Source organism: Leptodactylus fuscus, chromosome 5, assembly GCF_031893055.1.
Source record: "Leptodactylus fuscus isolate aLepFus1 chromosome 5, aLepFus1.hap2, whole genome shotgun sequence".
In the NCBI taxonomy this organism is placed as follows: domain Eukaryota; kingdom Metazoa; phylum Chordata; class Amphibia; order Anura; family Leptodactylidae; genus Leptodactylus; species Leptodactylus fuscus.
Genome location: NC_134269.1, coordinates 153,913,050 through 153,937,814, shown reverse-complemented (window position 1 = coordinate 153,937,814; position 24,765 = coordinate 153,913,050). Strand labels below are relative to the sequence as shown.

At 45.5% G+C, this 24,765-nt stretch overlaps 1 protein-coding gene across 2 annotated transcripts in view; it reads left to right on the top strand.

Annotated features, from left to right (window-relative positions):
- METTL25 (methyltransferase like 25) overlaps positions 1–24,765 on the top strand; it is a 123,055-nt gene that overhangs the window by 52,655 nt on the left and 45,635 nt on the right. For both annotated transcript variants that reach the window (XM_075274529.1, XM_075274530.1), the window contains exons 5-6: positions 7,758–8,393; positions 8,993–9,140. In XM_075274529.1, coding sequence (XP_075130630.1) covers positions 7,758–8,393; positions 8,993–9,140 — 784 coding nt within the window. The remainder of the gene's footprint in view (positions 1–7,757; positions 8,394–8,992; positions 9,141–24,765) is intronic.

Sequence of the window (24,765 nt, the reverse complement as noted above, 5' to 3'; positions counted from 1 at the left end):
CCACAATTTTTACTACTGGTATACAGTGCCATTGTCTGACTGGGAATTCAAAGAGTATATTGGGAATACAAATACCCTCATTTCTTGCTACTGCCATATAGTGCCAGTGTCTGACTGGGAATTCAAAGAATATATTGGGGTTACGTGCACCCACAATTTTTACTACTGGTATACAGTGCCATTGTCTGACTGGGAATTCAAAGAGTATATTGGGAATACAAATACCCTCATTTCTTGCTACTGCCATATAGTGCCAGTGTCTGACTGGGAATTCAAAGAATATATTGGGGTTACGTGCACCCACAATTTTTACTACTGGTATACAGTGCCAATTTCTAACTAGGAATTCAAAATGCGCAAGGCTCCCGGAAAGGGACGTGGACGAGGCCGTGGGCGAGGTCGGGGGAATGGTTCTGGGGAGCAAGGTAGCAGTGAAGCCACAGGGCGTCCCGTGCCTACTCCTGTGGGGCAGCAAGCATTGCGCCACTCCACAGTGCCAGGGTTGCTTGCCACATTAACTAAACTGCAGGGTACAAACCTTAGTAGGCCCGAGAACCAGGAACAGGTCTTGCAATGGCTGTCAGAGAACGCTTACAGCACATTGTCCAGCAGCCAGTCAGACTCTGCCTCCTCTCCTCCTATTACCCAACAGTCTTGTCTTCCTTCCTCCCAAAATTCCGAAGCTTTACAGAACAATAACCCAAACTGTCCCTGCTCCCCAGAGCTGTTCTCCGCTCCTTTCATTGTCCCTCAACCTGCCTCTCCACGTCACGATTCCACGAACCTAACAGAGGAGCATCTGTGTCCAGATGCTCAAACACTAGAGTCTCCTCCATCTCCGTTCGATTTGGTGGTGGATGACCAGCAACCCACCCTCATCGACGATGATGTGACGCAGTTGCCGTCAGGGCATCCAGTTGACTGGCGCATTGTGCGGGAGGAGGAGATGAGACAGGAGTTGGAAGAGGAAGTGGTGGATGATGAGGACACTGACCCGACCTGGACAGGGGGGATGTCAAGCGGGGAAAGTAGTGTGGATGTTGAGGCAGGTGCAGCACCAAAAAGGGTAGCTAGAGGCAGAGGCAGAGGTCAGCAGCTTAGGCGAAGCCAGGCCACACCCGGAATCTCCCAAGATGTTCCAGTTCGTACCCAGCCCCGAAAAACTCCCACCTCGAGGGCACGTTTCTCGAAGGTGTGGAGTTTTTTCAAGGAATGCGCCGAGGACAGATATAGTGTTGTCTGCACAATTTGCCTCTCGAAATTGATTAGGGGCTCTGAGAAGAGCAACCTGTCCACCACTTCAATGCGCCGTCATTTGGAATCCAAGCACTGGAATCAGTGGCAGGCAGCAACGGCAGGACAAAGGCCGCCTGCCGTTCACGCCACTGCCACTGCCTCTGCCTCTGCCACTGCCACTGCTGACTGTGCTGGCGATGCACTCCAGAGGACGAGCCAGGACACCACTTCATCTGCCTCCGCCACTTTGTTGACTTCTACCTCATCCTCCCCTGGTCCTGTCTTATCTCCTTCTCCTGCACCATCAAAGGCACCATCAGGCGTTTCTTTACAACAACCCACCATCTCTCAGACATTGGAGCGGCGGCAGAAATACACTGCTAACCACCCACACGCGCAAGCCTTGAACGCCAACATCGCTAAACTGCTGGCCCAGGAGATGTTGGCGTTCCGGCTTGTTGAAACTCCCGCCTTCCTGGACCTGATGGCAACTGCGGCACCTCGCTATGCCGTCCCTAGCCGTCACTACTTCTCCCGGTGTGCCGTCCCCGCCTTGCACCAGCACGTGTCACTCAACATCAGGCGGGCCCTTAGTTCCGCGCTTTGCACAAAGGTCCACTTGACCACCGACGCGTGGACAAGTGCATGCGGACAGGGACGCTACATTTCACTGACGGCACACTGGGTGAATGTAGTTGAGGCTGGGACTGCTTCCCAAACTGGCCCGGTGTACCTCGTCTCCCCGCCTAACATTCCTGGCAGGGACACGAGAAGAACACCCCCCTCCTCCTCCTCCTCTACCGCCTCCTCCTCCGCCACCGCCTCCTCCTCCGCCACCGCCTCCTCCTCCGCTGTTAGATTGACCCCAGCTACGAGTTGGAAACGTTGCAGCACTGGCGTTGGTAGACGTCAGCAGGCTGTGCTGAAGCTGATCAGCTTGGGGGACAGACAGCACACTGCCTCCGAGGTGAGGGATGCCCTCCTCGATGAGACGGCAATATGGTTTGAGCCGCTGCACCTGGGCCCAGGCATGGTCGTTTGTGATAACGGCCGGAACCTGGTAGCAGCTCTGGAGCTTGCCGGACTCCAACATGTTCCATGCCTGGCCCACGTCTTCAACCTAGTGGTGCAACGTTTCCTAAAGAGCTACCCCAATGTTCCAGAGCTACTGGTGAAAGTGCGGCGCATGTGCGCCCACTTTCGCAAGTCGACAGTAGCCGCTGCTAGCTTAAAATCTCTCCAGCAACGCCTGCATGTGCCACAACACCGGCTTTTGTGCGACGTCCCCACACGCTGGAACTCAACGTTTCAGATGTTGAATAGAGTGGTTGAGCAGCAGAGACCTTTGATGGAATACCAGCTACAAAACCCTAGGGTGCCACAAAGTCAGCTGCCTCAGTTTCACATCCATGAGTGGCCATGGATGAGAGACCTTTGTGACATCCTACGGGTCTTTGAGGAGTCCACAAGGAGGGTGAGCTCTGAGGATGCGATGGTGAGCCTTACAATCCCGCTCTTGTGTGTTCTGAGAGAATCCCTGATTGACATCAGGGATAACTCAGATCACACAGAGGAGTTAGGGATAGCATCCGATCCGTCACAGCTGGAGAGTAGGTCCACACATCTGTCCGCTTCACTGCGTTTAATGGAGGAGGAGGAGGAGGAGGAGGAGGAAGAAGAGTTGTCCGATGATGTGATGGTGATACAGGAGGCTTCCGGGCAACTTCGAATCGTCCCATTGTTGCAGCGCGGATGGGTAGACATGGAGGATGAGGAGGAAATGGAGATTGAACTTTCCGGTGGGGCCAGAGGAGTCATGCCAACTAACACTGTGGCAGACATGGCTGAGTTCATGTTGGGGTGCTTTACAACCGACAAGCGTATTGTCAAAATCATGGAGGACAACCAGTACTGGATCTTTGCTATCCTTGACCCCCGGTATAAAAACAACATCTCGTCTTTTATTCCGGTAGAGGGGAGGGCCAATCGCATCAATGCTTGCCACAGGCAATTGGTGCAGAATATGATGGAGATGTTTCCAGCATGTGACAGTGGCGGCAGGGAGGGCAGTTCCTCCAGTAGGCAACCAAGTTCTCACCGGTCCACACAAACGAGGGGCACACTGTCTAAGGTCTGGGACACCTTGATGGCACCCCCTCGCCAAAGTGCCGCCACGGAGGGTCCTAGTGTCACCAGGCGTGAGAAGTATAGGCGCATGTTGCGGGAATACCTTTCCGACCACAGCCCTGTCCTCTCCGACCCCTCTGCGCCCTACACGTATTGGGTGTCGAAGTTGGACCTGTGGCTTGAACTTGCCCTATATGCCTTGGAGGTGCTGTCCTGTCCTGCCGCCAGCGTCCTATCTGAGAGGGTGTTCAGTGCAGCCGGTGGCATCATCACTGACAAGCGCACCCGTCTGTCAGCTGAGAGTGCCGACCGGCTCACTTTGATAAAAATGAACCACCACTGGATAGAGCCTTCATTTTTGTGCCCACCTGTGTAAAGCACCCCAACATGAAACTCCATGTCTGTACTCAACCTCTCCAATTCCTCCGCATCCTCATACTCATCCACCATAAGCGTTGCACAATTCTGCTAATACTAGGCTCCCTCCAACATGATTTCCCCCAACTCTGCTGGTTAGAGGCTCCCTCCACCCTGATTTCCACCAACTCTGCTGGTTAGAGGCTCCCTCCACCCTGCTTTCCCACAACTCTGCTGGTTAGAGGCTCCTTCCACCATGAATTTGCCCAAACTGGGCTGTTTAGAGGCTCCCTCCACCATGAATTGGTCCAAACTGGGCTGGTTAGAGGCTCCCTCCACCATGAATTGGTCCAAACTGGGGTGGTTAGAGGCTCCCTCCACCATTAATTGGTCCAAACTGGGCTGGTTAGAGGCTCCCTCCACCATGAATTGGTCCAAACTGGGCTGGTTAGAGGCTCCCTCCACCATGAATTGGTCCAAACTGGGGTGGTTAGAGGCTCCCTCCACCATTAATTGGTCCAAACTGGGCTGGTTAGAGGCTCCCTCCACCATTAATTGGTCCAAACTGGGCTGGTTAGAGGCTCCCTCCACCATGAATTTGCCCAAACTGGGCTGTTTAGAGGCTCCCTCCACCATTAATTGGTCCAAACTGGGCTGGTTAGAGGCTCCCTCCACAATTAATTGGTCCAAACTGGGCTAATTAGAGGCTCCCTCCACCATGAATTGGTCCAAACTGGGTTTTTTAGAGGCTCCCTCCACCATGAATTTGCCCAAACTGGGCTGTTTAGAGGCTCCCTCCACCATGAATTGGTCCAAACTGGGCTGGTTAGAGGCTCCCTCCACCATGAATTTCCCAAAACTTGGCTGTTTAGAGGCTCCCTCCACCATTAATTGGTCCAAACTGGGCTGGTTAGAGGCTCCCTCCACCATGAATTGGTCCAAACTGGGGTTTTTAGAGGCTCCCTCCACCATGAATTGGTCCAAACTTGGCTGTTTAGAGGCTCCCTCCACCATGAATTGGTCCAAACTGGGGTGGTTAGAGGCTCCCTCCACCATTAATTGGTCCAAACTGGGCTGGTTAGAGGCTCCCTCCACCATTAATTGGTCCAAACTGGGCTGGTTAGAGGCTCCCTCCACCATGAATTTGCCCAAACTGGGCTGTTTAGAGGCTCCCTCCACCATGAATTTGCCCAAACTGGGCTGGTTAGAGGCTCCCTCCACCATGAATTGGTCCAAACGGGTTTTTAGAGGCTCCCTTCACCATGAATTGGTCCAAACTTGGCTGTTTAGAGGCTCCCTCCACCATGAATTGGTCCAAACTGGGGTGGTTAGAGGCTCCCTCCACCATTAATTGGTCCAAACTGGGCTGGTTAGAGGCTCCCTCCACCATGAATTGGTCCAAACTGGGGTTTTTAGAGGCTCCCTCCACCATGAATTGGTCCAAACTTGGCTGTTTAGAGGCTCCCTCCACCATTAATTGGTCCAAACTGGGCTGGTTAGAGGCTCCCTCCACCATGAATTGGTCCAAACTGGGTTTTTTAGAGGCTCCCTCCACCATGAATTTGCCCAAACTGGGCTGTTTAGAGGCTCCCTCCACCATGAATTGGTCCAAACTGGGTTTTTTAGAGGCTCCCTCCACCATGAATTGGTCCAAACTGGGCTGGTTAGAGGCTCCCTCCACCATGAATTGGTCCAAACTGGGGTGGTTAGAGGCTCCCTCCACCATTAATTGGTCCAAACTGGGCTGGTTAGAGGCTCCCTCCACCATTAATTGGTCCAAACTGGGCTGGTTAGAGGCTCCCTCCACCATGAATTTGCCCAAACTGGGCTGTTTAGAGGCTCCCTCCACCATTAATTGGTCCAAACTGGGCTGGTTAGAGGCTCCCTCCACAATTAATTGGTCCAAACTGGGCTAATTAGAGGCTCCCTCCACCATGAATTGGTCCAAACTGGGTTTTTTAGAGGCTCCCTCCACCATGAATTTGCCCAAACTGGGCTGTTTAGAGGCTCCCTCCACCATGAATTGGTCCAAGCTGGGCTGGTTAGAGGCTCCCTCCACCATGAATTTCCCAAAACTTGGCTGTTTAGAGGCTCCCTCCACCATTAATTGGTCCAAACTGGGCTGGTTAGAGGCTCCCTCCACCATGAATTGGTCCAAACTGGGCTGGTTAGAGGCTCCCTCCACCATTAATTGGTCCAAACTGGGCTGGTTAGAGGCTCCCTCCACCATGAATTTGCCCAAACTGGGCTGGTTAGAGGCTCCCTCCACCATGAATTGGTCCAAACTGGGTTTTTTAGAGGCTCCCTCCACCATGAATTTGCCCAAACTGGGCTGGTTAGAGGCTCCCTCCACCATGAATTGGTCCAAACTGGGCTGGTTAGAGGCTCCCTCCACCATGAATTTGCCCAAACTGGGCTGTTTAGAGGCTCCCTCCACCATTAATTGGTCCAAACTGGGCTGGTTAGAGGCTCCCTCCACCATGAATTTGCCCAAACTGGGCTGTTTAGAGGCTCCCTCCACCATGAATTGGTCCAAACTGGGTTTTTTAGAGGCTCCCTCCACCATGAATTTCCCAAAACTTGGCTGTTTAGAGGCTCCCTCCACCATGAATTGGTCCAAACTGGGCTGGTTAGAGGCTCCCTCCACCATTAATTGGTCCAAACTGGGCTGGTTAGAGGCTCCCTCCACCATGAATTGGTCCAAACTGGGTTTTTTAGAGGCTCCCTCCACCATGAATTTGCCCAAACTGGGCTGTTTAGAGGCTCCCTCCACCATGAATTGGTTCAAACTGGGCTGGTTAGAGGCTCCCTCCACCATTAATTGGTCCAAACTGGGCTGGTTAGAGGCTCCCTCCACCATTAATTGGTCCAAACTGGGCTGGTTAGAGGCTCCCTCCACCATGAATTTGCCCAAACTGGGCTGGTTAGAGGCTCCCTCCACCATGAATTGGTCCAAACTGGGTTTTTTAGAGGCTCCCTCCACCATGAATTTGCCCAAACTGGGCTGGTTAGAGGCTCCCTCCACCATGAATTGGTCCAAACTGGGGTTTTTAGAGGCTCCCTCCACCATGAATTTGCCCAAACTGGGGTGTTTAGAGGCTCCCTCCACCATGAATTTGCCCAAACTCTGCTGGTTAGAGGCTCAATCCACCCTGATTTTCAAAACAAATGTTGGTGCCAACCTCAACTTACTACAAGGGCCAAATTCACTGCTGGTGACAAGCTCTCCTCACTGCAAGTGCCAAATACACATGTTTCAAGGTGTTTTCCTACTGTCAGAGAGGTGGTATTGAGTGTGTAAAGTGTGTAGTTGTTAGGCTGTGATGTTGGGGTAATAGAGGGTCTTTGGTGTGTTAGATGCCCCCAGACATGCTTCCCCTGCTGTCCCAGTGTCATTCCAGAGGTGTTGGCATCATTTCCTGGGGTGTCATAGTGGACTTGGTGACCCTCCAGACACGGATTTGGGTTTCCCCCTTAACGAGTATCTGTTCCCCATAGACTATAATGGGGTTCGAAACCCGTTCGAACACACGAACATTGAGCGGCTGTTCGAATCGAATTTCGAACCTCGAACATTTTAGTGTTCGCTCATCTCTAGTCAGCAACAATAGCTCACCGCCCAACAAGGGTAGAGTGTGAGCTTTTGTCTCCCAATACATCCTGTAGTAAACATAAAAAAAATGTTCTATATGATTTTTACAAGGTTTTTTTTAGTACAGTAAAACCAAACCAAAAAAGTTATGCCAATGCACACATTTCTGAAAATTCTATGGATTCATTTGGTGTATACACCAGATTATATCCTGGTACACATCCCAGATGTACACCACTGACAAAGTGTGAACACGACCTTAGTATTTTAGGAAATAAGTATTCTCTGTCAAATTCTTTTTTATATTTCATTATAACTTATTTATAATTGACTACCAGGCATGCATTGTAGTCAGAGTAAGCTAAGCCTAACATGTATTATGTTACCGCACTGCTGTTGTTTTAGTTACTATGCTTTTCCTTCTTTTTTTCCTTTTTTTTCCTAGGTCATAGACTTGGGAGCTGGAAAAGGTTATTTAAGCTCATATTTATCCATGCGTTATGACCTAAAAGTTTATGGGATTGACTCTTCTCATACCAATACAGATGGAGCCAACAAGAGAAACCGGAAATTGAAAAAATATTGGCAAGTCTATAAAACTAATGCCAGAACCACTTCAAAGGCAAAGCAATCTGACCAGAAGAAAGAGGGTTTATTGCCAGAGAACTCTTGTCAAGATGTTAATGCTGATGAAGACGTTTCTAGGGAAAGAGGGACTGATATAAGATGTACAAGACTGCCTAATCCTGAGTCATGTATGGATGATGATGGTGATATCAGTCTGTTGTCAGACTCCTCTTTGACGACAAGCGAAAAGGAAAGCAATAAGGCCTCAGAAGTTACAGAAACTGACAATTCCTCAGACTCTACGTTCTCCTTTTTGGGCATCTTGCCCGCTGGAGCTGTTGAAGTGCCCTCAGTGTCACAAAGCGTTAGCAAAGTTCTCAGCGAACAGGAAAAAGAGCAAAGGAAGATGGAGAATATCAAGGCCAAAAAATTAACCGAGTCCCATGTTTATTCACCTCTCACTTCCTATGTCACCGCTGACACCGAGCTTCATGACATAATTGCTGATCTAGAGGTTATCTTTCTTTCATCTTCTCTCATATGTATAAACAGCTGTCATTTCCCTATGATATCCAGAGAATACACTCTAATTGATTTCATAGCACAGGAGGTTTACATTTCTTCTTTGTTCTCGGCTTTCTTGAATGCCATTAGATATGCCGCGAGCTCTGCTAGATTTTCTTTCTATTCCCACATAATTGTCAAATTATAGCCATTAGTGTTCTGGTTTCTTTTTCATTTCTCATTCCTTAAAGGTGTATTCCAGTTAAAAATCATGTGATAAATGTTATATGGGTGGTGGTCCAGTTACTGGGACTTCTACCAAGCATAAAATCCTAGGTGACTAGTGGCGGACCTCCAATCCCGCACAACACTGACTTAAAGTTCTCTCAGATTACATTATTGGTGTTTACAACACTTTTTGGGTAGAAAATGAAATCCTCATTACCTCTGTCCATTGCTGTTCACTGGTGGCCATCTTCCCAGGGCAGATTTTTGGCGCAGAGCTGCTGGCACGTCTTCTGTTTAATTCAGTGATGAAACTTTATTTTATAAAAAGTTCTTTTCCTATCTAATGAATGTTTTTTTGTTTTCTTTTCTTTTCTCTCCTAGGAATCCATTATGGTTGGTCTGCATACATGTGGTGATCTTGCCCCAAACACTCTGCGGATTTTCACTTCAAAGCCAGAAATTAAAGCAGTGTGCAGTGTTGGGTGCTGTTACCATTTTCTCTCAGAACAATTTGATCATGTGAAAGAAGGTAAACTAAAATGTCCAGGGGACAAAAACAATAGTTGGTTATGTTGTTAATCCAGATATTGCACTTAAATGAATACGCTATGCTATAAATAGTCAGTGGGACCTATTGATGATGACTGGCATTAAGCCAGTCTTCATGGCCCTAGAGCCAGTGCATGTCTCCTCGTAAATGAGGAGCACTGTCCTCTGGGGATGGTGTATCTGGAGTGGAGGAATTTATGGCAGCTTGTAGCAGATTTTTGGTGTGAATGATTAGTAAATCTTGCAAAACCTTTTTTTTTTTTTTTCTTTTAACCAGACACAAAGTCCTCTATGTCCAACTTTGTGTCTGGTTAAAAAAAAAAACAGTTTCTCCACAGAGAGGCAGAAGACGCTCACAGGCGGTCACTTTGCAAACACATTCAAATGAATGGGTTTGAAAACTGACTGCCGGTTTCCGTCTCCTGTCCAGTTTCTCGGGTAGAAGACGGAAACCTGCAAAGCGGAGACCAGACACAGGTGTGAACCCACCCTTACTTTGTGTCAGAATTTTTACGTTACAATCTTGGCACTTGCTCTCTTTCTGAGAAGCTACACCCATATGTCTAGCAAGTCAAAACCTTTTAGTCCAAAGCTACATGCGCCACATTGTACCAAAGATGTTCCATGTTTACACCGGTGTCTAGTTGTAGCAACAATAGTAAATCTGGCCAGTGTGTATGGCAAGTGGTTAGTACATAGAATTTAGAGCCCTTTTTATACTAAAAGGTAGTACAATAAGTTAGTAAAGTATATTACGGAAATGTTCAGCAAACACATCTTAGTTGGCGTTCACACAGCCGCTGGTGTCTGCTCAGCAGTGTCCGTGGCTGTTGTTGGTACAAGATTTAAGCAATGGACACTAGCTGGTCCGTTTGCAATTTCCATTCATTTCAATGGGATTTTATCTTGTGTTCTTTAGTGTCCGTTTACAACCATGTCCGTTTTTTCTATGCAGGACTTTTCTGTCCATTTGAAAAACAGACAGTGTTTTTTTTTTTTTTTTTTTTAAACATCAAGGTCTATGGGCAACGGACATATAATGGACAGTAACTGATAGCCATCATTTACTGCCCAATTGTGTCCGTTATTAGAGATGAGTGAGTAGTATTCGAAACAGCAGTTTCGAATAGCACGCACCCATAGGAATGAATAATAATATAATAATAATAAATTTTATTTATATAGCGCCAACATATTCCGCAGCGCTGTACAATTTGTAGGGTTCAAATACAGACAGATACAAAACAAAGAACGTCATTTCACACAATGGGACTGAGGGCCCTGCTCGCAAGAGCTTACAATCTATGAGGGGATGCAGCCGGCACACAGGGGGTTAATCAGCAGGATGTCGGTCCCGTCTGCGTGCCGGCCGGCTCCATTCATTGCTATGGGTGCGTACTATTCGAAACTGCCGTTTCGAATACTACTCGCTCATCTCTATCCTTCTGAGCGGACACCAATAGTAGTGTGCACCCTACCTTCACAATAGTAGGAAAAAAGTGAAACAGCACTTACACTTTAAAGTGTATTGTCTTTGTCACTGCTGTACTCACTAGGTTTCTGTTGGTTAGCTTCTATAGTAAAAATGTTTCTAAGGTGCAAATACTTGTACAAGTTTGTTTCTACTTTAAAGCATCCATCTTTGCTGTGATGCATTGAGCTGTTCATTGATGGTGAGCTTTTGATGTCTTGAGATGTTTGTGGTTATTTTAGCCTGAGTAAACTGTATTGATTGACGTAAGTGATGAATCTTACTTAATTTACTTTATTGATCGCCATGTTGACATTCACTTTATCATGCCGCTATCTACACTACAGACTAGATATTTTCTTGTATTTTCACGCTGTTGTGTGGTTTATAATCTAGTAAATGCTTTGGTTTTGGATCACAACCTGGAATGTAGTTTGGCTTCTTTTCTATTTAGTCTTGCTCTGAGGATTGTTCACATCTGTGTCCCTTCATGCAAATTTTTTCACTTATTGGTTTGGAGAGTGCTCGGTGTAATGGTCACAGTGTCCTTTATTCTTTAGTGGGACGCCCCTTCTTGTTTTGACAGGACCCATCGATAGTCTATTGGCTGTGGAGCCTACAGACTGCTCCTTCTTGTCTTTACCACAGACATTTTCCCTGAAGATAAGTGTCAAATTGAAATGACAGGATTCTGATCGCTTTCATAATTGAAAGCTCTTATAGGCAAAACACTTGCGTGCTGGAAAACGTAGCAGCGTGTATTGAAAATGTCTTTGTCTTAGGTTTGGGTTTCATCAAGACAATCCCTTTTTAACATTTTGAATACAGTAAAATCCTCTTTAGGGTGAGTTCACACTGAGTATACGCCAGCTTATTCTGAACGTAAAACACGTTCAGAATCAGCGCCGTATAAAGCAGTTCCATTAATTTCTATGGGAGCCGGCATACGAGCGCTCTCCATAGAAATGAATGGACTGCTTTTTTCACTACGAGCACTCCCATTGAAGTGAATGGAAAGTTCCCGCGTGTATGGCTAGCTCTGCTCATGTCGAGCCGTACATGCCAGCACCTTCCATTCACTTCAATGGGAGTGCTCGTAGTGAAAAAAGCAGCCCATTCATTTCTATGGGGAGCGCTCGTATGCCGGCTCCCATAGAAATGAATGGAACTGCTTTATACGCCGCTGATTCTGAACATGTTTTACGTTCAGAATAAGCTGGCGTATACTCAGTGTGAACTCACCCTTATATGTTAGGGAATTTAGTGTAAAATAATGAAAAGGGAAATAATATACACAATGGGTCAAATTTGGGCTAGTGGGTCCAGTAGGTCAGCTTTCTGGAATAAAAGGGGCACGTTTTTGGCACATCACTGTTTTGTGCCAAAAAAATCTATTAATCACTTTCTATGATACTACTTAACAGTATTCACAGTTCACCCAGAATATAACATAGAGCCGCTGTCCAAAAGAGTAGCTCATTCTGGCACAGGTAAAGTGAAGTACAGAAGATGTAATATTGCCTGTTATTTACTTTCCTCAGCTCAGACACTTGACTGCCTTTGACTTCTGTGTTAATAGGGCAGAGTTGATATCAATGACCACAGCTTAGTTACAATAATATCTACAGAAAATCTAAGGAGTGCGAGAACAAACCTCTTATCACATCATTGGTTCAGACTTCTGCTTTGCCCTCCTCCTTGTAGTTCTGCCTGCTAAAAAGGGCTGCTGTGTATACACATACATCTATCACAGGCTGATCTTCTGCTTAGACTACTGCAACACCCTTCTCCATGGCCTCACAGCGAATACTCTCGCCCTCCTCCAGTCCACCTTAAACGGTGCTGCTTGCTTAATTCACCTCACCCCCCGTTCTTTATTAGCCACTCCCCTCTGCCAATCCCTTCACTGCTTACCCGTTGCCCAGCTAATTGAGTTCAAGTTACTAACGTTAACCTACAAAGCCATCCACAACCTGTCCCCTCCATATATCTCTGACCTAATCTCCCGCTACCTGCCCACACGTAACCTCAGATCCTCCAACGACCTCCTACTCCGCTCTTCTCTCATCCGCTCCTCACACAACCTCCTCCAAGATTTCTCCATGCATTCCCCATACTCTAGAACTCGTTACTAAGACACATAAGACTGACCCCCACAATCACAAGGTTCAAGAAGGCCCTGAAGACTCACCTATTCAGGAAGGCCTACAACCTCCACTAACACTATCACCACACCGCCATCTGTACAGTCTCCCCCTCTCCTTCTGTCTCTATCGCTTTCCCCTCATAGATTGTAAGCCCTCATGGGCAGGGCCCTCTACCAAACTGTGCCAGTCGGTCATTCTTAGTATTATATCTGTTAGGTTATTTTGTGTACTGTATGTAACCCCCAAATGTAAAGCACCATGGAATTAATGATGCTATATAATAAAACAATAATAATAATAATAATAACAACCTGAAAGTCAGCAGAGGGAGATATGATTTTCAGACAAGTGTGCTTTTTAAGTTGGAGCCTGGAGGTTTTCTTTAGGACCTGTCATTACCTCCCCCAGCATCAGTTCTTTAATAGGTTTTTCTCTAGTGATTCTGGCACAATTATAATTTTTTTTCTGTACTTCCCACCATTCCTGAACAATTAATACAGATAGTTTTGGACTAATTGGACACTACTGACAAGTGGGTGGTCTTGGGCCAGAGCAGTCGGGGGGCATGATTCTGATATTGTTTGTCTCTGATTGGACAGTGTCAGAGAGCTGTGCATTACACCTTCTTGTCTACTATGGCCCAATACCACAAAGAGTACAGTCCCTAAACAACATATCAGGCACTAGCAGCATTGATTGCTTAGGAATGGTAGGGGCTAGAGAAAAAACCCAACTGTGCTGATTGAGTGGAGCAGAGTATACTAAAGGATGAAAAAAACTAGAGATGATAAAAAGGTTCATGAAATTTATTTTTAAGGAAGAATTAATGTAATCCCATATGTTAAATAAATGACAATGACAGCTACAGCAGCTGAACGGTTACTTTGGATTCTAGCAAAGCCAGTTGACGTGACTTTTGGAAGTTGCGGTGTTCGCAAAAAGATATAGTATCTGTAACAAAATTTCAACAACTTAGTGATTTTTATATTTTTATTTTGGCATGTTTGATTTTTAGTTTTTTTTTTTTAGTTAACAAATGAGTGAATTCAGCTATGCGGTTCAACTTTTTATCATTATCCTGTGAAGTTTTACAATGAAAGAGATTTTTTTTCCTGATGTTGTCCACAATTGTAATGTAGCCATAGTGAAAGAAACACTGAAGGAAATTAAAAAAAGAGGCCCAGTCTTTTACATTACATAGAAGACTTTTATTGAAAGTAGGGAACAGTGGTTTAAGGCAAATTGGTTACTAAAGAGAATAAGCAAACTAAATCCTTATAGAATGGATATTGCAGATTGTTGTAGCAAATACTGTATGGTTCACAGTAATTGTGACCTGGGGAAATGAAAAGGAATTATTACACTTTCTATATATTTCTTCTGTCGGTGGAAGTTTTTTTTTTTTTTTTTACAGGATTTCTTTTCAATTGAACTTTACAGATCTTATTTTGGTCAGTTTACTTATGTGCTTGATGCTTTGTTTTACAGACTTCTGCATGTAGAGCTTTTTATGTATTTCCTTACATGGTAAATTAATAGAAATGATGAGGGTTAACTAACATTTTGGCTGCAAGCGCACACGCAGTTTTGGTAGCCGCTTTTATATCCTTTTGTATCTACTCCAATTTTAGCTTTAAAAAAAAAAAAAAAAAAAAAAAAAAAACATCCAAAACTTCATGCAGAATTTCTGTGTTATAACTCCACAAATTTGTGTATTTTGTAGCTGGGCTAAATGGAGATGAATCAGGTTAAGTTGCAATACCAGATAAAACCATGGACAGGGGTGGTGCTAGAACAAAGCAGTCACGTTTTTGTAATCCCTAAAGGGGTTGTCCCATAACAAGGATCCTATCTATACTGCTTGTTAATGTTGATTTAAGACTTTTCCTAAATACACTGCTTCAGCAAAACTGCTTTGTTTGTCCACTATGTTAATTTATTCACTTCATTGTTGACACTGCGGTTTTATGGCCCTTGTGATTATCTGCTCAAATGTCAAGTGACATAGCTGCCTGCTCTCAGGGGGGGCTAAGTGCACGGAGCTAGCCTGTGTCTGTAGCTGTTCCTGTGTCTGTGTCCTGTGACCTAACTTCCTGCTCTCAGATAAAGGAGGGGGAAATGAGTGCTGCTTTCTTATATAAAACAGTCTAAATCCTAGTGGGCTAAAGGACCTGGTCCCTTAGCCCACTAGGATTTAGCTACCTTTATATAGAACAAGCTAAATCCAAGTGTTATAGGACCTTTGATGACATCACAGGCCCTTCAGTTGTCCCATAGGATCACGCTACACACTAATTTGGGGGCGGGGCTAAATTTGAGGTAGTTGGACATCATGGCTTTGCAAATGAAACCCCACCCACCAATTGACATCGAAAACCAGGAATAAAGAAGTCTTTGCAGCAGTGAAGACTGGTGAGCAAGGGACATGGGAATACTCCTTTAAATTCTTCTGAAAGTTTTGTAGTCTCTTAGAAGCCCTTTACCATGATGAAAGTCTATGGGTCAGATTTATAATTCCTTGGCATACAAGGCATAAGACATTGCTATAATTTTAGCGTACACAGATTTATTATAATTTATGCCATAGATCTCGAGTAAATGATACTGGAAATCTATCGGCCCCTCAGACGGTGTGTCTCATCGTAAATGAGTTACACGCTCTTTCAACTCAGGGGTTAGTCTTCAGAAATTTCCCCCTCTTAAGTTTTCTTCTTCTGCAAAAAACACCTTTTAGCCATTTCCTAGTTGTGTCACAACTTTGCCATCTAGTCTTTCTGCCCAAGTTATCGAGCTGGTTAGCAATAAGAAAAATCTCACTATTAGATAGGCATTAGTAAGTAGGCATCTTGCATTGTTTGGACAGGTTGATTGTCCCCACTTTTCCCATTAAAGTAGATTTGTCTCTGAATGGGCAAAATAACATGAAATAAAAAAAAAAATAGTAAAAAAAAAAAAGTAAACATGTTACCATATTTTGCGGACTATAAGGCGCACCGGACTATAAGGCGCATTACCCATGAGCGCCTTATAGTCCTGCCTAGGTCCATATATAAGGCGCACCGAACTATAAGGCACAGCGCTGTCCTGTGCGCCTTATATGTGATTGAAAGCTTCTATTCATTTCAATGGCACGCTTCCATTGAAATGAATGGAAGCGCTCGGCACGCGAGGAGTTAAAGGGATTCTACCATTAAAAGAACTTCTTCCTTCTTGATCACGTCGGAATAGCCTTAAAAGGCTATTCATCTCTTACCTTTTTACCATAGCCAGCGCCGCCTTCTTCCGCAGCTCCGTCTCTGTCTTCTTTGGGCCTCATGCATGACGCATGCGCAGTCGGCTCTAACAGGCTCTCGCAGCCAGAGCCGACTGCGCATGCGTCATCCATGAGGCCCAAAGAAGACAACACAGACGGGGACACGGAAGGCGCGAACACAGCTCAGGGAGAAGGCGGCGCTGACTATGGAAGAGGTAAGAGACGAATAGCCTTTTTAAGGCTATTCCGACGTGGTCAGGGAGAAGAAGTTCTTTTAATGGTAGAATCTAGAGTTGAGCGAGTACTGTTCGGATCGGCTGATCCGAACAGTACTCGCTCATCTCTAGTAGAATCCTTTTAAGCAGCGGCCGCCGGCAAAGTCTGCATGCCGCTTCCATACATTACAATGAGAGCGCGCTATTCAAATAGTTAGAGATGAACGGATACTATTTGAATAGCGCGCTCCCATTGCAATGTATGGAAGCGGCATGGAGACTTTGCCGGCGGCCGCCGCTTAACTCCTCGCGTGCCGCCGCTTCAAGCCTTATATAAGGCGCACCGGACTATAAGGCACACTTTCGATTTCTGAGGAAATCGAAGTATTTTATGTGCGCCTTATAGTCCGGAAAATACGGTATTTGAGAATTATTGCACTTTTTTTTATATAGATTTAGTGACTAAAAGGATCACTGTTGTGACTGCCTCCTTTATAGCAATGAAAAAGCAGAGATTTTAATGAATAAAAATGATACTGAATCTTTTCCCAATCCATTTATCAAGCTGCTCAGCTCATCCGGTCCTATAACATCCTGCCTGTAGGTTGCATTACGTTTATCATGTAAGAGGTACCCTTTAAAGCGGTATTACACTTTAAATGTACCTTCCTGTTCTTGTGCTTTGGTATAATTCGCCCTTATATACACATAGCCAACCTGTTTTTTGGCCCTGGCCTGGTTTAGCATGCAAGTCTGACATTGGGGATCTCCAGAACAAGTAGGTGCTGCTTTCCCCCAGTACCTAGTTACCTTTCAGTGGTGTCTCCGTCTTTATCAAGGTTTTTTCCATCAAGTGATGACTTGTTAGGGGGCTTTGGATCGCCTTATGAGTATAGTCGCTTATTTCGTTTTTTTTCTAGCAATGGCATGAGCTGTGAGAGTTTGTTTGCTCCTTACACTGTAGACATTTCTGCCAATATGTATATGATTAGTAGATTTTTTTTCCTCTGTGCTCGGCCAAGCATTCTTCAATGACCTCACATTGACAGCTGCATCTGATCTTCAGTCACTTGTGTGTTTTCCGCACTCTTGGCTCTTCCTTGTCCTTCGCTCTGTGCTATCCTTGTCCATAACTGGATAGAAGTAAACTATTACAATTTTCCTCCATTTTCCTTTAATTTTCACCTCATTATAGCTTTTCCAGTGCTCAGAACAGTTGTATATTTTCACACTTCCAGTTCTCCTGCACACAGCAGAATTATTGAAGTACAGGACGAGAGTCCTCATTTCACATATGGTAACCTCATAAATATCACTGCGTTACACGACTGTGTGAATCGAAGATTTGCCTCCAAAGAATCTGGCAGTGTATCAGACAGATGGAATGTCATGGCAGGAATAATTGTTTCATATTAAGCATTTGGAGACATCACTTTTGCAGTATGTGCTACATTAGCTTACCGTTCCCATAATGGCATTTGGCACACTGGTGGTTAACTAATATGTTATGCATCATGCAAAAATGTCTTTGGCCTCCTTTTGAACCGTATTGTTTTAAAAAATAGGTTTATACCAGATAATATTATATTTATATACAATATATACATATATCAACATGGGATCCCCCATTCTGTATACGTGTTGGTGGCATGTTTCATCCAACCCCAGCCCTTACTTATCCAGGATTTGTCTTGGATGTTTATTCCATGGCTGCACTAAGAAAGATAAGTGATGAACAATGGATTTGTAAATTCCTTTAGGGGCAGGGGTGATCAGCAGGAGAGACTTTATCATCTGTGCTGCAGTTTTGTTACATCTCCCAGGGTCATATTGTAAAGTCTAATTTCCTCTTGAGGCTTTCCAGCAGCTTAATACAGTCTTCACTTTAGTATTTGATTTATACCTCATAACCTCCCGCTGTGACATCTATAGCCAGCCAGCGCAGGAGAGAGTCTAGTTCTGTATTACAGGCTCGCTCTTGTATATGTTGTGTCTCTTATATTTATGTATTGGATGTACAGAATTTGCTTTGGAGGAGTGGGAGCTAACCAGGGTAAGCAGTGGACTAGTGCCAGCCTATTATCTATCCGTATGCACAACTACACATAAATAACAATCATTATTCAATCTAAGTACGATGTGAACATGGTTGTGATTTGGATAATCACAGTATGAAGTGAATTCAGAATAACATTATGGATATTGGATTGCAGAAATGAAATCCAAAGATGCCATTGCTCTTAACCTAATACAGCAGCGTCCTTACTGTGAAGATCATCGTGAGTCCCAGCAGTCAGGCATCCACAAATAACATAACAATTCAGATTTTTCCATTCCATTTTCCTTTGACCTATCCGTGGATAGGTCATTGGTATGAAAAACGCTGGGGGCCCAGAAAACCCCTTTTACTTCCTGACGCCAACATTTTAGAAAAAAGACATGACCCACACATCTAAATATTAAAAATATGTTTATACTTCTCAGCAAAATGTGCAAAAGTGAACATGAGGTCCTTTGTGGACATTTTGATCAAGGTGTATAAACCTTGATGGCAATTTGTCTGTAGTGGTCCTTACTCTGTTGGGTGTGGCGCCATATGCAGAGGTGTGACATAATCTTGGGCCCCACTGCAAAATTTGTAATGTGGCCCCTTTTCCTGCATGGTGTCCTTTACAATAGTGGTATATTTTATCTAGCAGGGGGTTCTTTGGGATACCCCAGGGTTCAGGGCCAGTATCGACTGCTACTTCTGCATTCCCACGTCACTGGAAGTGAGAAAAGACATGAATAATGTTTAATCATCGTTAGTGTGGTGAGGATAACCTATGGCTAACCTTGACTTATGGGCCAGGTTGTATCCTTGACCACTTCAAGCGAGATAGTGATGCCAGTCCTTATGGGGCTCCTCGGCTTGGGTGCAACTGCACCCCTTCAAGTTACACCCTGGGCATTTGTCATCTGCCACCACTGCACTGTACAGCACACAGGTGGATCAACTTTGAAGCTCTACTGCTAGATTGTGTCCCCAGGTACCCCACTGGCACAGCAACACCTGCTACTATACAAGCACTGCATCATTAGGTCTCAAGAAGTGTATCCTATCACGTGATCCCTTATGTAGTTTCTGCCAAATGGAAGGAATGCTGGTATCAAGGCAAAAAAATGATGATAATAATAATTGACTGGATAGGCTATGCACGTACGCTAAAATCTTTAGGGATAAAAAGACATGGACCATACATCCAAATATACATTGATTTATGCTTTTATGCAGAATGTACAAAAAAAATACAAGGTTTGGATCAATTATCCTCTTTTTCCCAAAACTGATTTAGGTGCTTAAGCTCCAGCGTGACAAGCGTAGTTTTTTTTTTTTTTTTTCAGGCCTCTCGTAGTTAACTCATGGACAATGTGGAACCAAAGCTCTTAAATCAGTTTTGGGAAGGAGAGAATTATTTGATTGATAACCAGCTTCATACAGAATAAGATCTATTTGCAATTATCGCAGCTAAGGTTACGCAATGTTCCGTGTACAGAAGTTTCAAAGACACCGTGTAATATCTCTTAAAGAATGCAACCGTTCCAAAGTTTTCTCTATGATAATAAACCATTCGGTGTGAAAAACATGCAAAAATAAGGAACATATGGAATAGCAGCAGAATAGTATTTCTTTAGTAGCAGATTACACCCCTTACTTAAATGTATTCTGTTTTCAGAAGACCATTTTTCCCCCATTTTTGTGATAACTCTATTGGCCCGTCACCCATGCTGGCCACTTAATACAATGTAATCTTTAAACCTCCTTTCTATAAAATCCAGAACCGGCAGAAAATTAATGAGACTTGCAAATAGTTATGATTTGTTCCAGCAGTTTCCAGGTATTTGAAGAATAAATTTAAGCAGAGCGCTCTTGTCTTTCCTCCCCATTCTTCACTCTTGTACAGATCAAACTGATTATAGAGAGCAGCAGGTGTATAACAGTAGATAAGCCATGCCTGGAGAATGGCGGGCCAGCCAGATATACATATTGAATGTAAGCCACTCGCTCTGACCTCTTACACGCCCTTAATATTAGCTGGAGACTTAAGTGTTTATAAAATATTTTACTTTACATCTGGTTTAGATCTGGGAGAAAAAATGTTTAGGTTTCAGGAGATAGGTGTAATGATTTATAAATTGTTGTTGTATTTTGTATAAAGCACACCATCCCAGAGTGACTTAAATTGCAACCTTATGTTCTCACAGTATAAAACCAAATATTAGACTTTCTACCCTATTGATACATATCTAATATCACGTTTGCCACATTTCCAGTTAGTAACCTAAGGGAAATCTAAGTATAGACCCAAATAGTTAATGTACCCACACTGACATCTGTTATAAATACTAGATGTACGCCTGACGTAGACTATGTATACTAGTTACTTTTCATATATAGTTCTGAAGGACTGTATGCATGTCTGTGGTTACTGCCCAGGTCCTGCAGTCATTTGGTTTTGTAGAATCATATACAGTACTTCTTTCTCATTTGTCTCCTCAGTTGATCCTTGGTTTACAGTTAACATGTTATTTTTTTATTATGTGGAAATATTTTGGAACTTATAAGACTAATACAATGGTTCCATTGTTTTATTTGCTATGGACAATAGCTAGTTAATAGAGATGAGCGAACACTAAAATGTTCGAGGTTCGAAATTCGATTCGAACAGCCGCTCAATGTTCGTGTGTTCGAATGGGTTTCGAACCCCATTATAGTCTATGGGGAACAGATACTCGTTAAGGGGGAAACCCAAATCCGTGTCTGGAGGGTCACCAAGTCCACTATGACACCCCAGGAAATGATGCCAACACCTCTGGAATGACACTGGGACAGCAGGGGAAGCATGTCTGGGGGCATCTAACACACCAAAGACCCTCTATTACCCCAACATCACAGCCTAACAACTACACACTTTACACACTCAATACCACATCTCTGACAGTAGGAAAACACCTTGAAACATGTGTATTTGGCACTTGCAGTGAGGAGAGCTTGTCACCAGCAGTGAATTTGGCCCTTGTAGTAAGTTGAGGTTGGCACCAACATTTGTTTTGAAAATCAGGGTGGATTGAGCCTCTAACCAGCAGAGTTTGGGCAAATTCATGGTGGAGGGAGCCTCTAAACACCCCAGTTTGGGCAAATTCATGGTGGAGGGAGCCTCTAACCAGCCCAGTATGGGCAAATTCATGGTGGAGGGAGCCTCTAAAAAACCCAGTTTGGACCAATTCATGGTGGAGGGAGCCTCTAACCAGCCCAGTTTGGGCAAATTCATGGTGGAGGGAGCCTCTAACCAGCCCAGTTTGGACCAATTAATGGTGGAGGGAGCCTCTAACCAGCCCAGTTTGGACCAATTAATGGTGGAGGGAGCCTCTAACCAGCCCAGTTTGGACCAATTAATGGTGGAGGGAGCCTCTAACCACCCCAGTTTGGACCAATTCATGGTGGAGGGAGCCTCTAAACAGCCAAGTTTGGACCAATTCATGGTGGAGGGAGCCTCTAAAAACCCCAGTTTGGACCAATTCATGGTGGAGGGAGCCTCTAACCAGCCCAGTTTGGGCAAATTCATGGTGGAGGGAGCCTCTAAACAGCCCAGTTTGGGCAAATTCATGGTGGAGGGAGCCTCTAACCAGCCCAGTTTGGACCAATTAATGGTGGAGGGAGCCGCTAAACAGCCCAGTTGGGCAAATTCATGGTGGAGGGAGCCTCTAAACAGCCCAGTTTGGACCAATTCATGGTGGAGGGAGCCTCTAAAAAACCCAGTTTGGACCAATTCATGGTGGAGGGAGCCTCTAAACAGCCCAGTTTGGGCAAATTCATGGTGGAGGGAGCCTCTAACCAGCCCAGTTTGGACCAATTAATGGTGGAGGGAGCCTCTAAACAGCCAAGTTTTGGGAAATTCATGGTGGAGGGAGCCTCTAACCAGCCCAGTTTGGACCAATTCATGGTGGAGGGAGCCTCTAAACAGCCCAGTTTGGGCAAATTCATGGTGGAGGGAGCCTCTAAAAAACCCAGTTTGGACCAATTCATGGTGGAGGGAGCCTCTAAACAGCCAAGTTTTGGGAAATTCATGGTGGAGGGAGCCTCTAACCAGCCCAGTTTGGACCAATTCATGGTGGAGGGAGCCTCTAAACAGCCCAGTTTGGGCAAATTCATGGTGGAGGGAGCCTCTAAAAAACCCAGTTTGGACCAATTCATGGTGGAGGGAGCCTCTAACCAGCCCAGTTTGGACCAATTAATGGTGGAGGGAGCCTCTAAACAGCCAAGTTTGGACCAATTCATGGTGGAGGGAGCCTCTAAAAACCCCAGTTTGGACCAATTCATGGTGGAGGGAGCCTCTAACCAGCCCAGTTTGGGCAAATTCATGGTGGAGGGAGCCTCTAAACAGCCCAGTTTGGGCAAATTCATGGTGGAGGGAGCCTCTAACCAGCCCAGTTTGGACCAATTAATGGTGGAGGGAGCCGCTAAACAGCCCAGTTTGGACCAATTCATGGTGGAGGGAGCCTCTAAAAACCCCAGTTTGGACCAATTCATGGTGGAGGGAGCCTCTAAAAAACCCAGTTTGGACCAATTCATGGTGGAGGGAGCCTCTAACCAGCCCAGTTTGGACCAATTAATGGTGGAGGGAGCCTCTAAACAGCCAAGTTTGGACCAATTCATGGTGGAGGGAGCCTCTAAAAACCCCAGTTTGGACCAATTCATGGTGGAGGGAGCCTCTAACCAGCCCAGTTTGGACCAATTAATGGTGGAGGGAGCCTCTAACCAGCCCAGTTTGGACCAATTAATGGTGGAGGGAGCCTCTAACCAGCCCAGTTTGGACCAATTAATGGTGGAGGGAGCCTCTAACCACCCCAGTTTGGACCAATTCATGGTGGAGGGAGCCTCTAAACAGCCAAGTTTGGACCAATTCATGGTGGAGGGAGCCTCTAAAAACCCCAGTTTGGACCAATTCATGGTGGAGGGAGCCTCTAACCAGCCCAGTTTGGGCAAATTCATGGTGGAGGGAGCCTCTAAACAGCCCAGTTTGGGCAAATTCATGGTGGAGGGAGCCTCTAACCAGCCCAGTTTGGACCAATTAATGGTGGAGGGAGCCGCTAAACAGCCCAGTTTGGGCAAATTCATGGTGGAGGGAGCCTCTAAACAGCCCAGTTTGGACCAATTCATGGTGGAGGGAGCCTCTAAAAAACCCAGTTTGGACCAATTCATGGTGGAGGGAGCCTCTAAACAGCCCAGTTTGGGCAAATTCATGGTGGAGGGAGCCTCTAAACAGCCCAGTTTGGACCAATTCATGGTGGAGGGAGCCTCTAAACAGCCCAGTTTGGGCAAATTCATGGTGGAGGGAGCCTCTAAAAAACCCAGTTTGGACCAATTCATGGTGGAGGGAGCCTCTAACCAGCCCAGTTTGGACCAATTAATGGTGGAGGGAGCCTCTAAACAGCCAAGTTTGGACCAATTCATGGTGGAGGGAGCCTCTAAAAACCCCAGTTTGGACCAATTCATGGTGGAGGGAGCCTCTAACCAGCCCAGTTTGGGCAAATTCATGGTGGAGGGAGCCTCTAAACAGCCCAGTTTGGGCAAATTCATGGTGGAGGGAGCCTCTAACCAGCCCAGTTTGGACCAATTAATGGTGGAGGGAGCCGCTAAACAGCCCAGTTTGGGCAAATTCATGGTGGAGGGAGCCTCTAAACAGCCCAGTTTGGACCAATTCATGGTGGAGGGAGCCTCTAAAAAACCCAGTTTGGACCAATTCATGGTGGAGGGAGCCTCTAAACAGCCCAGTTTGGGCAAATTCATGGTGGAGGGAGCCTCTAAACAGCCCAGTTTGGACCAATTCATGGTGGAGGGAGCCTCTAAACAGCCCAGTTTGGGCAAATTCATGGTGGAGGGAGCCTCTAAAAAACCCAGTTTGGACCAATTCATGGTGGAGGGAGCCTCTAACCAGCCCAGTTTGGACCAATTAATGGTGGAGGGAGCCTCTAAACAGCCAAGTTTGGACCAATTCATGGTGGAGGGAGCCTCTAAAAACCCCAGTTTGGACCAATTCATGGTGGAGGGAGCCTCTAACCAGCCCAGTTTGGGCAAATTCATGGTGGAGGGAGCCTCTAAACAGCCCAGTTTGGACCAATTCATGGTGGAGGGAGCCTCTAAAAAACCCAGTTTGGACCAATTCATGGTGGAGGGAGCCTCTAAACAGCCCAGTTTGGGCAAATTCATGGTGGAGGGAGCCTCTAACCAGCCCAGTTTGGACCAATTAATGGTGGAGGGAGCCTCTAACCAGCCCAGTTTGGACCAATTAATGGTGCAGGGAGCCTCTAACCAGCCCAGTTTGGACCAATTAATGGTGGAGGGAGCCTCTAACCAGCCCAGTTTGGACCAATTAATGGTGGAGGGAGCCTCTAAACAGCCAAGTTTGGACCAATTCATGGTGGAGGGAGCCTCTAAAAACCCCAGTTTGGACCAATTCATGGTGGAGGGAGCCTCT